Genomic DNA, 13,209 nt, shown 5'->3' on the forward strand with positions numbered 1-13,209 from the left:
CCGTGGCGCTCTGACACAGCTTCGCCCCACGAGGGAGGCTTTCTTAGCTGTAATTAACAGCGTGCTACATTAATCGATGTCTTTCGCTAAATGATTAACATGTTTCCAGTTCCATTAAGAGTGGTTACGACAGGAAAGGCAGGCGGCTGTTGCAGGCGATTGGCAGCTCCATGCGGGATCCTGGAGGCTGGGCTGGCTGGGGAGGCTGTACGGGGCTCTGGGGTCTGCGTGGGGGGAGGAAGAGGAGGGGAGGAGAGCGGAGAGGGAGGAAGGAAGCTTTAAGAACATGACGGCGGACATGCAGGGAGCGATGGATGTTGCCTAGATGGTCTCTTGACGTTGCTGATAGAGACTGATAGAGCGGGAGCTGCATCGGTGGGGTTGGCTGTGGCCAAAATATCCCCGCGGGGGCCAGAGTGATCGCAGCGCTGCCCACGGTGTCCTTGCAGACCGAGAGCGCATCGGCCAGGACTCCTCGTACGAGCAGGAGGGCAAGGTTCAGTTCGTCATCGACGCCGTCTACGCCATGGGCCACGCGCTGCACAACATGCACAAGAGCCTGTGTCCCGGCAAGGTTGGTCTCTGCCCCAGGATGGACCCGGTGGACGGCGTGGAGCTGCTCAAATACATCCGCAACGTCAACTTCTCAGGTCTGTCCGTCCCTGGGGTGGCACAGGTGCCGCTGGGCTGGGTGTCGCTGGCGAGATATTAGCATCGCTGCTTGGCAGGGGGGTTAAATGGGAGACGTTTCCGCATGGCACCCACCATGTTCAGGAGCAGATGGACAGACAAGGAGGTCTGTGCTCCCCCATCCCCTGGGAGCCTTCAGAGAGCCCCACCGTGTGGCTCCGGCTGCCCGTGCCCACGCCGTGCCATGCCCCGTGCTCCGGGCTCTCCCCTTGCCGGCTCTTCCCAGGCTGTGTCCTCCTCACGCTGGGACCAGCAGAGGCCCCCGGCTGAATCACGCTGCCGTATCCTTGTCTGTCCTCAGATCTCTCCTGGAAACTCATCTTTTCCTCTATCTCTTTAATAAACATTTTCTGTCTTGTCCTCCTTATTGCTTCTATTTATCTCTTCTCTACGATCTCCTCTGCAATGTCTTTCTTATTTATTTTCCACTCTTGCTTGATTTTTCTCTCCTCTCCTTTTATTAGTGTTTATCTGTGCAGTTCACTTGATTTAACTCTAAAGCTGTTTTTTTCCCTTTTGGAAAGAAGTGGTAAAATGGCCGTTGTAAGAGCGCTGTGCTACGTACGCGGCATTGCCAGCGAGCTCTGCTTTGCTGGGAAGGAGGGATGTGCCAGCGTCCTTTGAAACTGGCTTTCCAGGAGCGAGGGACGCTGGGGCGAGGCAGGGAGGGAGCCGCTGGCCATGTGAACGCGCCGGCTGCGTTGGGCTCCTCGCTGGCCAGGCGCCGGCCTGTGGCTGTCGGCGGGCTCCTGCGGCGGCAGCGCGCTGCCCGTTGCAGTTACCCGCAGCCTGGAGCAATCCCGCGTGCTGGGAGCTCCTGCCGGGGTGAGCCAGCACCCGCTGAGCCACAGACCCCTGCAGCTTTGGGGTTGGGTTTTCTCCGCTTCTCCCCTCCCTGGCCTGGGTGCTGAGCCCCCCCATCTTGCAGGCATTGCTGGGACACCGGTGACGTTTAACGAGAACGGTGATGCGCCTGGGCGTTACGACATCTACCAGTACCAGATCAGGAACGCCACAGCTGAGTACAAAGTCATCGGGCAATGGACCGACCACCTCCACCTGAAAGTAAGGCTCGGGGCTGCTTGGGCTCACGGCTGCACAGTCCCCGGCATGGGGACTGGCCCGCGCCTTTTCCAAGCTTCCCTGGCTTTTGGTTCCTCTGCTCTAGCACGAGAGAGAGGCCCAGCAGGGACCGACGAAGGGGGTACGTGGCCTCCCAAGCTCCTCTGGGAGCCTAGGAGCCTTTGGACTTGGCAGCCGAGGTCGGGGTGCCAGAGGGGAGGGTGGCCTTTGGGAACACGCTTGTGGTCCGGTCCACGGTACCGCACTGCCAGCACATGTGTCCATGTCCCACGGATGGCAGGGTCTGCTCCGGGCTTGGCCGTGCGTCTTTGCAGCCCTAACGAGGGAAGGGAAAGTGGAGCCTGCCGTGGGTGAGCAGAGCTTGTGCCATCTCGTCCCGCAGCTCGAGAGCATGCAGTGGCCGGGCGGTGGGCAGCAGCTCCCCAGCTCCATCTGCAGCCTGCCCTGCAAGCCGGGCGAGAGGAAGAAGCTGGTGAAGGGCATTCCCTGCTGCTGGCACTGCGAGCGCTGCGACGGCTACCAGTACCAGCTGGATGAGTTTCACTGCAAGCGCTGCCACTTCAACGAGCGGCCCAATGAGAACCACACCAGCTGCACGCCCATCCCCATCATCAAGCTGGAGTGGAGCTCGCCCTGGGCTGTGGTGCCTGTCTTCATCGCCATCATGGGCATCATAGCCACCCTCTTTGTGGTAGTCACTTTTGTGCGCTATAACGATACGCCCATCGTCAAGGCCTCGGGGCGGGAGCTCAGCTATGTCCTGCTGACAGGTATCTTCCTCTGCTATGCCACCACCTTCCTCATGATCGCTGAGCCCGACCTGAGCACTTGCTCCTTGCGACGCATCTTCCTGGGGCTTGGCATGAGCATCAGCTACGCTGCCCTGCTCACCAAGACCAACCGCATCTACCGCATCTTCGAGCAGGGTAAGAAGTCAGTGAGCGCCCCACGGTTCATCAGCCCTGCGTCCCAGCTGGTTATCACCTTCAGCCTCATCTCGCTGCAGCTCGTCGGCGTCTGCATCTGGTTTATTGTGGACCCATCCCACTCTGTCATTGATTACGAGGACCAGCGGACTACAAACCCCCACTTTGCCCGGGGCATCCTCAAATGTGACATTTCAGACCTCTCCCTTATCTGTTTGCTTGGGTACAGCATGCTTCTCATGGTCACCTGCACTGTGTATGCTATTAAGACCCGTGGGGTCCCAGAGACCTTTAATGAAGCCAAGCCCATTGGGTTCACCATGTACACTACTTGCATTGTGTGGTTAGCCTTCATCCCTATATTTTTTGGGACATCACAGTCGGCGGAAAAGGTAAGGAGAAAGGGAGAGGTTTGGCTGGTGGCCCAGTGTCCTGAAGGGATGAGGGGCTGAGATGTCCTCAGCAAGGAGGGATGCTTCTCCATGCTCCTACTGGTTTGGAAATCATGGTGGGAAGGGTTGATTTCCAAACCTCTTGCTCTTCTGGGAAGCAGCATCCACTGTGACCATCCGCTTTTTCCTTTCCATTGCTTTGAGTTCTTCCTCACTTTTTCCTTTTATTTTTTCTATTTCATTCCCCTCTCTTTCTCACTCTTATTTGCTTATTTTTTCCTTCCCTATTCTCCTGCTGGCCCTCTCCAGAGGACTGGTGGCAGTGGCAGCACAGATTGCTGCTGCTCCTGGTGTGGGCTGGGGGGAGGATCGGTCCCCAAGGCACCTGGAGACCATGAGGGCAGATCAGGGCCCCTGGTGTCATTTCTGTGTGAAGGGACCAAAGAAGGTGATTTCTGAGTGCTCTGTGGCTGGACCTCTCACCCCTGCTCTGCAGGGGAATGGGACCCCAAGCAGGCCCAGCTGGCTCCTTTCCTCTGGGCTAAGTCAGTGACAGAAGTTGTAGACATGGAGATGCTCTCTGAATTCCCAGCTGGAAGGAGCTGCGGGCAGGAGAGAAGGAAAGGGAGGACGCAATCCCGGGGCACTCTCCCTCCTCGCTGGGGCACGTTGCAGCTTGTGCCTCCTCACTTGATTACCGTTTTGCTGTGATTTTAACGAACACTTTTGTGTCTGGCAACATGGCACCAATGACAAATTCCTCCACTTGGCTGCAGCAGGAAAGGGGACCTGATCCTGCAGTGGGGAACCGAGCGTCTCGGTCTCGCGTGGGAACCAGGACTCGCTGTGACTCCCACTGCGGCTCTGCACGTGGTGGAGACGAGGACAAGGCAATCCCGGGGGCAGCTCTGTGCAGTGAAGCAGCCTGTCTGCCTGCTGTTTTCCCCATCCGCTGGCTGCCTGGGAGGCTGTCATACTCGGCGTGGAGGGGGGTCCTGGCTCAGGCGCCCCAGGAGTGGAGCCAGCCCAGATGAAGCTTGGTGCTCGAGTGCAAATGTGTGAGAAGAGAAAGGGAGGGGGAAATCTCATGAACGAGACCAAAATCCCCTTTGCCTGCCTGCCAAAAAGGGAATTGTATTTTTGTTAAATGTGAAGGGCTTGCGCCTGCCAGCACAGAGCTGCCTGTGACAAGTTGTTCTTGGTGGTGATTTTCCCTGGAAATCCCTGGCACCGAAGTCCCTGGGCTGATCGCCACCTGGATTCCCTCGCTGCACTCACTGGGGCTGGGGTGATTTCCCCCAAGTGTTTGTCCCTTGATGCTGAGCAGCTGAAGCCGTGGATCTAACATCTAAGGCGAGAGGGCAGGAGGTGGCTCGCTGGGAAGGATCAGGAGGTCTTTTGCTGTAGATACCAGAGAAGTTTATGTCCCTCTTGGAGAGCTATCTTTGCTCACAGCGTCAAACCATGAGGAGGCCAGCGGAGCTGAGGTCTCCACGTGCAGCTTGAATCTTGGTTCGACCAAAGAAGTCGCTACCGAGCCACCTGGCTCTGTGAGGAGGTGCAAAGGAGTATTAGAGAAAATAAATGGAACCTTTTGCAGCATTACCATTTTGATGAGATGGCAGGGGAGATACTAACAAGAAAGCAGGCTTTTTAAGAAATTATTGCAAAACAAAAGCTCCCTTAAAGCTGCCTTAATGTGCTCGGCATACTGTGGGTAATAAAGATGGAAATGATAATGATTGTAGATTATGCGCAAGGTTGCTCACCTCTTCACTGCAGCTTGTCATGGGATAATTTAGGGCTGCCGAAAGCTGGCTGTCAAGTAGCAATTCGACAATAGGCTGCGCCTCACTTCGGGGGCTTGTAATGTGCAGGGCTTCTCTGTTATTAGGCTGCTAACAAGCTGATTAGAGGCAGAAAAAGTGATGTTCCCAACTCCCTTTGGACGCCGCTCTCTTCTCCAAGCCTGCTGCTGCTGTGGCATTCACCAAGCCATCTCAGGAGAGTTTTGCAGCCTTTCATCGTGGGGGATGGTCAGGCTGCCTCGGCCCCTGGACGTGCCACGGGGGGACGGACACGCTGAGCCGCTCCGGCCAAGCTGTCAGCAGCCGGCGTAAAGAAGACGGGTGTTTTCGGAGGGGCAGCCGGAGGAGTCGGGTGCTCCGTCTTCCTGGCTCATTGCTTTAGCGGCGGTTTTGCAGGTCTGGCTCATAGCATGTCTCTTGGGATGAAACACGGGGCCGTTTGGGCTGGCACCGCCCCGCAGCAACTCCGGTGGCACCCGGGATGCTCAGTGGCATGTCCGCGGGCAACTGCGGGAAGGGGTGGCCCGTTTTTCACTCACATTCCCGACAGGACGTGGGCCGTGCTGGGCTCTGCAGAGGATACACATCCGGGGAAGGAAGGCTAGGAGGATTTGCTGTCCTGTAGAGTATGTTGGGAGTTTTGCTCGCGCCCTGCGGGTGCTGTGGTCTGGCTACACCAGGCTATGTCTGGACCCAGCCAAGGCCTGTGGATGAGGCCTTACTGCTTCCTCCTGAAGGAATCGGATAAAAATCTCAATTTTTATTTTATTTTCCTTTATCTCGTGCCTACAACTTTGCATGGAGGTGGCATATTATTATAACAAGTCCCCCAAGCCCTTTCTCAAAAGAACTTCTTATCCCTGCCGATCCCCAGGGATTACGGAAATAGCAGTAACAGAGGATCTAAAGAAAGAGACAATTTCCTGTGCCGATAAGGCAGCAGCTGAACAGTGCTGTCATTGTCTGGTTCCCTGTTTATCACATTTGTGCTCAGAGAGGGGAAGGCATGAAAGGAGGAACAACGGCCAGTGGTTTCTTCTGCAGGACTGAAGACGGGATGAACAGGTTCTCCCTTCCCCAGCACTCGCCATGGTGCAAAATGCCGAACAGCTGGATGTAGAGAGGGGATTTGCAGGGTGCACGTCCAGCTCACGCTGCCCGCTGGCGGGCGCCCGTGCAGCCCTCGCTGTCCACCCTGGGCTCACCTCCGTTTCCCAGCACCCGACGAAAACGCTGGAGCTGCTACTGCGCAGTCAGTCGCTCGTTCAGCCTCCTGCCATGCCCGCGTTGCTGCTTGATTCCAATTAATGCTAAACCCCAGGACAGCTGCCCGTGCCATGGCTTTTGATGCTAATTTAGCGCTGGCAAATTGGCGAGCGAATTAAGAGCTGGCGCTGCTGCTTTGCAGTTGTCCTCCTGCGTGGGGGCCGCTGCCGTCGCTGCTGCCGAGCTCCTCTCTGCAGCCTCACCCCGAGCCTGGCGGGAAGGGCACGAGCTCCCGGTGCGGCGCTTCAGGGCTGTTCAGGGCGTTTGGGACTTGTGCTGCGTCATTTGGGAGCGTGAACGTGGCACTGTCATCCCGAGCTAGAAACAGGCTGGATTCCTTGGTTATGTGCATGAAGCAGCAGCTGCTGTTGAATTGGGGGCTGTAGCTTCTTTTAAACCTGCAGCTCCCCGTTCCCATCTCAAATGACTCTAGAGAAAGCTGAAGTATCATTAGCAGAGGAGCAAAGCGAGGTCCTGGATTGGAAACCAGATAAGAGAGTGAGAAAAAAATTGTCCTAAATGGTCATTTTTTTCGATGTGCCGAAAGGTTAACTGCGGAGCACTTCAAGCACTTTGTGTTTCGACTCCCAGCTAAAAGTATTTCTCTTTGAGCTGAAAAGGGTCCTTGCTGCACCTCAGTGCAAAGCTATTGAGGTTGGTGCAGGCTGCAGTAAATTGGGCTCTTTTCCCAGGGCCCTGATGAAGACAGGTGAATGCAGCCTGCACTGGGAGGTGGCTGGAGGGGAGCACGTGCCTACATGCCAAGGTGCTGGCACTAGAGCTGAGTCTTAATTGAACCATGAAGATTGGTGGGGAGAGACCGAGGCCATGTGCTGGCACTTGGTGCAAGTCTTTGCTCGAGGCAAGGAAGAGCAGCAAACTTTCTCCAGGGGTGTTTGGATCTGGTGAATGGGTTGTTAGGGTGAAGGCAGTTGTGGTGGTCTCGTGAGACCTCTCAAAAATGCTGCATGGGTTAAAGGAGGGCTGAGAGACTGGGACAGCCTGTGGCTGGTGCCAGCTGGGCTCACAACAGAGGGAAGCCCCAGCGTGGGGATGGAGACCCAAGCTAGGTGTGCCAAGGAAGCAAGCATGGAAGCAGTAGTGTCTGTTCTCCAGCTCAGCTGCCCTCTCTCTTTGTGGTAATGCCTCCGAGTCTCAAATTATGGGTGGGAGTCACTGCAGAGGCAGGAGATATGGAAACTCCTGAATTGCAAAGTGAATCTCCTTTGACTGGCACCTGCAGAGTGCCCAGGAGGGCTGTGGATGGCGATACTGGGGAGTTAAAGGGTTGCTGGGATTCAGCAGGGACTGGACACGCAGTGGCCTTGCCCTGTAGAGGCCTCTGGGATGTCAGTGCTGGAGCTGAGCTGAGCTGTGCCTGTCCCCAGGACAAGCACCGCCCTGGAGCCGGCATCCCAGGGCTGCTCTCGCTCCCTCGCTCTGGTCCTGGAGGTCTGTCTGGCCTGTTGTACCTAAGTTTGGAAAGTTTCAACCATAAAGAAGAGAGAAAAGAGCAGATATTCTGTCATGGAGAAATGTTTTGACTTTTCTTTATGAAACAATGTTTTTATCTCTAAAATCTGCCTAATTGCTACAACCACCCTGCAGAGTGCAGACGAACCAAGTGAGGCCCTGAGAACCCTTGCCAAGCTGGAGATGTTCATATTGCCTGAGCCCAAGGCAACATTCTCTGCCTGTTGTTGCTCCCAGGGTGGAGAGCCATCTCCCTATGCCTTCTCCTGGGGCATCAAAACATCTGTGCTCAGCTTTTGTTCTTGGTCACCTTTTTTCCCCGTTGACATCAGAAAATGAGGCCCTCAACTTCAATGTGTGCAGCCAGGGCAGTGGGTCCTGGTCTTCTTCAAGCCATGAGCATTGGGCCTGCTTTCATCTCTGGCCAGGACATGGTGGCAGGTGTAAACCACTGTCCTGAGGCTCCACTTGCTCTCAGAGACCCTTGGCTGGGCCTGCCATCCTTGTTCAGTGCTAAATCTCATGTATGGAAACAGCTGCAGAAGAACACTGGGTGCAGTGTTGTGGCTGAGCCGTGGGATGAAGTTCAGAAACTGTCTTAACTTCCTAAAACCTTGTTAGCAACATGCAGAACAGTTCCTGCACCTGAGTGTAGCCAGAAAAACATCTGTGTGCAGGTTTGTCCAGGAAAGGCCCAACACTTGTGCCAAGGATGCTGGAGACGATGGTGGTAGGCAGAGAGCTGTGCTGAGATGCCCATGGAGTGGGGATGCTTACGGAGCAGGGATGCTGGTGGAGGAGCTTGCCAGCCCGACCTCCTGCACTGCTTTGGGCCGAGAGGTGGAGACAGGTGAAGAGAGGGGGGTCTCCTCACCACCCATGGGCACTTGATTGAGATGCCCCCAGCTTGCGAGAAGACTGCCAAATGCTTTCCATAGAAAAATGGATTATTCTACAGTCAGATTAATGGGCTTTCACTTTGCAAAACATCTGTCACAGTTAGTCCTGGACAGTGAGCGTGAAATTAGTTTTGACTGCAGAAAGGCGATGTCGGTGTGTAATATGTGACTTACATGACAACAGCCCAGGGAGCCAGCTGGGGAATGGGAATTACCTGTTGAAGGGAGCTGGGGGAGCACTGGGTGCGTGGGCCGGGCTGTGTGGTCGGGTTTCCCTGCCGTTCCCATCACCGTGGTGTCCGAGCTCTGAGCTCTGGGGCTGCGGGTGCCGCGTGTCAGTGCTCAAAGGTGCTGGGTGAGGAGAGAGGGAGCGTGCAGAGGGTGCCAGGGGCTCTGTTGCCATCTCTGCTGATGTTTTTAAGCTGCTGTGCTGGCAGGTCACTGCAAAAACTTGTGTCAGGGCTGGGGTGGCAGAGGCTGCCGTGAATCCTGCAGAGTGATGGTGGGTCTGAATTCATGCCCTCGTGTCTTGCAGATGTACATCCAGACCACGACGCTCACCATCTCGGTGAGTCTGAGTGCCTCGGTGTCCCTGGGCATGCTCTACATGCCCAAGGTGTATATCATCCTCTTCCACCCAGAGCAGAACGTTCCCAAGCGCAAGCGGAGCCTCAAGGCGGTGGTGACAGCTGCCACCATGTCCAACAAGTTCTCTCAGAAAGGAGGTTTCCGCCCCAATGGAGAAGCCAAATCAGAGCTGTGCGAAAATCTGGAAACACAAGGTAAGGCAGCCCACCACAGGGTGGGGGGAGGTGATCCTGCTGTGGTGCGGGGTCACTGTGCTGAGGAGCCCACAGCCCTCACTCACTGGTGGGACATTGCTGTGTGTCCTACAGCTGGATGCGCAAAGGCATCTCCATACCTGCACCAGGGATGTGCCAGGGGGCCAAATAAAGGCTCTTGTGGCTCTCACTCCTTTCTGTTTGGTGTAGCGTCCTGAGCTGATTCCAGATTTCCCTGTTCATTAATTTATCCCTCCTCAAGAGACACCGTTTTCCATCACTGCAGCTACATGTGTGAGATGGGACATGTCCTGCCTCCCTGTGATCTGCACTGCTCCTCGTGCTCTCGTCCCCTCTGCAAGCCTGTTTATTTTGTCCCACGGAAGCAGCTGTCAGCTGGCTGCCGTGGGAAATCTGCTGGAGACATGTCCCTGCTGCATGAGATGCCTGCTGGGGACACAGGGAAATCTGCTTAATTGCAACAAATACCACGAGAAGGCTCTTAATGTCAGACCACCCTAGGGATCAGCCAAGTCTCTCCTTGGATATTTCAAAGAGGTTTCCAGCAAGGGCAAGCCAGGCGGCTGCAGAGAGCTGCCCCCAGGATGGCTGTGATGTAGCTGATGGGGAAGCTAGGTGTTGGCTGTGTGTCTGTGTGGGCTGTTCCCTGGGGGGCCGGGCTGGAGCTAAGGCTGAGCATTGACGTCACTGGGATGGAGCCACCAGTCTCCGGTGGGAATTGAGGCCGCGCGGCTGTGCCTGGGGGCTTGGGAAAGCCAGGGAAAGTGAGTGAATGCCTATTTTACTTCTGGGTTTCCAAAAATAGAGCCTTGCAGGAGGAAGGAATGGTTGGAGCCAGTGCTGCTGGGGTGCTTTGAGAAGGGAAATCCCATTTGGGCTCTATCTGCAGAAAACTCCATAGAAATACAAATGTTTCCTGTGTGCCACCAACATTACTGGGTCTCAGCACCTGTGGGATTGAGACCAAACAACATTTACGTGAAAAACCATGATATTGTTTCTAATCCAATGCTCGCTGTCTTTTCACTCAGAGCTATTTAATATCTCTTGGCACCTCGGTAGTAATCCAGCTATCAACCTCTCCCTGTACAACAGCTCTTGCTGGCTATAAGCTCTGCGTGCGACATCTCTCCGAAGGCAGGCTCGCTGCCTAACTGACTCTTTCCTTTGCCCATTTGCACCGCGAAGGGCAGCCGCCCAGGTAGACTCCCCTTGCTGCCCGTGCTGGAGGCAGCTTTCATCAACCGATATTGGAGATCCCTGTAGTCCGTGGCTTCTGCCCTAATTTGGGGCAGGTCATGGTTCTTCCATCTCATTTTGTTCATGCAAGAGATGCTCCATGAAAGGCCCTGGGGTATCTATGGCTGCTCCCCAGCAGGAAAGGCTTGTGAGCGAGCGCCTTGTCCGGGACCTGAACCAGAATCATTCCCATGCACTGGCTGCTGCGCTAAACATCCTTCCTCCCTGCGGCACTGATTTGTATGTGCCACACTGGGGACAGGACAGGGAGCTGATCACAGTATTGAAGCTGTGTGGGCAGGAGAGACGGTGGTGTTGTCAGTGCAGGACCCAGGGGCCGTTTGTCATTCTGTTGTTGGCAGGTAACGCATCTTTAAATACACAACAGAATAAATAATTTGTAGGGCTTTGATATGGGCAGATTGGCTATGAAAACACTGCAGCTAACAAATAGCTCTGTCAGCTCTAATTTCTTATGGCCTGTCTAATTGTTAGCTGGGAATAGCAGTCTGAAATCTTCAACGAGGTTCATTTGTCAGCGAGGCACCAGGACGGAGGGAGAGCTGCAGGGTGTCCTCTAGGCTGTGGTACGTGGCTCTGCAGCATGGGGGGATCTCCGCAGAGCACCGTGCCCAGCCAAAGCACTGCTGCAAGCCAGGGCAGTGCCTGCAAGTGCCTGCACCCCTTCCTGCTCTGTGGCTGCTGCTAAAAGCCAGTGACGTGCAGCAGCCTTGGAGCCCAAAGGCAGCGGCGCAGCCTTGCAGGGAGCAGGAGGATTTATTGCTCTCCAGCGTTTCCCTGGCTCTGGGCCTCGCTGCCTCTGCCCTCGTGCATGCCTCGGACACGAGGTTTTGGAGCCGTTGCTTCCTCCTCGCCTTGTGTGCTCGGCCCCTTTCCCCAGAGCAGGTGCATCTGGGGAAGGTGGAAGGTGGCCCCAGGTTTGCACACGTGACCCTGACCCAGCCCCACGTCGCGTCCCCCAGTGCAGCATGTTCAGGGTCGCTGGACGGGAGCTGGAAGAGGGGGGTAATTACACGTGAGGTCTGTCTGTCTGTCTTTCCAGCACTGGCTACCAAACAGACTTACGTCAGCTATAGCAACCATGCGATTTAACTCCAGCGGTGGCAGCCGCCTGGCGCAGAGGGAGGCTGTGGGTGCCACGAAGCAGGAGGGAGCGGCGTGGCATCGCTCGTCATGGGACGCTGGAGGGGGGAGCTGGACAGGACGGGAAGGTGGCAGCGGGGTTGTTCCCTGGCCGGGCCATTGGGCAGAGCTCCTTGGGAAGATGGTGATTAACAGCAGCAAAAAATAAAATAAAAAAAAAAAAAAAACAAAAAAAACCACCAACCAACAGACCACCGTGACCATGCATGCCTCCCCACGGAGGAAGAGGAACAGTTGAGCGGGGGGCGGGGGGTGTATCGCGGGGGAGAGGTGACGGACTTTGGGTTTTGTTTCTGTATCTTGGCAAAAAAAAAAAAAAAAAAAAAAAAAAAAAAAAAAAAAGCCCTGAGACCCAACGTTTTCCCTTTTCTAGAATTTGTGAGGTTGTTTGTGGTTGTGCAGAACCTTCCAGTTTCTCTTTCTTTCTTTTTTCTTTTAATCCTTTAACACTTTCTTTTGTTCCCATCTTCCTCCGCCCCTCTTCACTCTCTCTCTCTATCCTACCAAATTCTATGTTGCAAAAAGGAAAAATAAATAAAAATATATAAAATTTAAATAAAAACAGACAACAAAATAAAGTAAAATACAACCTAGACTGTGTTCAAAGTGCTGATTTCTATAGGTGGTTAATTAATGTATGTGATGACCATATGGATTGAAATACGTCTGCTTTATGTACTGACCAGTCAAAAAACAAAAACACAAAAAAAGTTCAGTGCCTGGATGTTTATGAATTATTTGATGACTGTGTAGAGCATGATCATTTTTATACGAGGAGATTTCTAATAAAAGACCATGTTTTGCACTCAGCGTTTGTTGTCCCTTGGTGCCTGTTCGTTTCTGACTCCAGGAGGTGCCTTGGTTTGGGCTGATTCCTCCTTGTTTGCTCTTCCCCAGCATTTGCAGGTGTGAACTGGGGCTGGAGCTCTGCAGAGAGCAAGGTGTTTCCCAGGGTTTTTTCCATTTCCCCCCTCTTCACAGCTAAGGCCAGCCCCACCTTCCCCATCATGATCCACCTGGGTTAATTAGGAAGTCTTTCCTGCCCAGAGCAGCTCTGCCTTCCCTCCAGGGAGAAGGGTGTGTGCCTGATGCTCCAGCCTGTGCCTTGGGGTAGCATGGCCTGCTGTATGAGGTATGTGGTTGTTCAAAGAGGTCTTGATCTGGTTTTGCCTGTTTTGGGGAGGGTTGTGTGTTTACTACTAGTATCTCTGTCCCTGGGTGCTGGGAAAGACCCTCTGAAAGGGGATGGTGCTGCTTGTGGGCTACCAAGAGAGGAGAATATGGTCCAGATCTACCTTTTCTCTTGGGAGCAGCTGTGAGCTGAAGGAGGGGAGCCCTTCCTTGGCTGGGAAGAGAAAGGCTTTGCTGCTTGTGTAAGAGAGGTGGCCTGGCTCTGACTGGGGCTCCAGTGGGACATTGCTGCTGTGTTCCTGAAGCTGTTCTGGGCAGGTCGATGCTTTGCAGGA

General features: G+C 54.6%; 1 protein-coding gene across 1 annotated transcript in view; it reads left to right on the forward strand.

The window, feature by feature from the left end:
- Nucleotides 1–12,553, forward strand: part of GRM4 (glutamate metabotropic receptor 4) — a 32,592-nt gene extending 20,039 nt beyond the window's left edge. Inside the window, exons 6-10 of the mRNA XM_062594901.1 lie at nucleotides 450–650; nucleotides 1,619–1,755; nucleotides 2,156–3,091; nucleotides 9,073–9,319; nucleotides 11,643–12,553. Of these exons, the coding sequence (XP_062450885.1) occupies nucleotides 450–650; nucleotides 1,619–1,755; nucleotides 2,156–3,091; nucleotides 9,073–9,319; nucleotides 11,643–11,692 (1,571 nt within the window). The 3' untranslated portion in view covers nucleotides 11,693–12,553. The remainder of the gene's footprint in view (nucleotides 1–449; nucleotides 651–1,618; nucleotides 1,756–2,155; nucleotides 3,092–9,072; nucleotides 9,320–11,642) is intronic.
- Nucleotides 12,554–13,209: the final 656 nt, after the last annotated feature.

The sequence above is a fragment of the Rhea pennata genome, chromosome 25 (genome assembly GCF_028389875.1).
Source record: "Rhea pennata isolate bPtePen1 chromosome 25, bPtePen1.pri, whole genome shotgun sequence".
Lineage (NCBI taxonomy): Eukaryota > Metazoa > Chordata > Aves > Rheiformes > Rheidae > Rhea > Rhea pennata.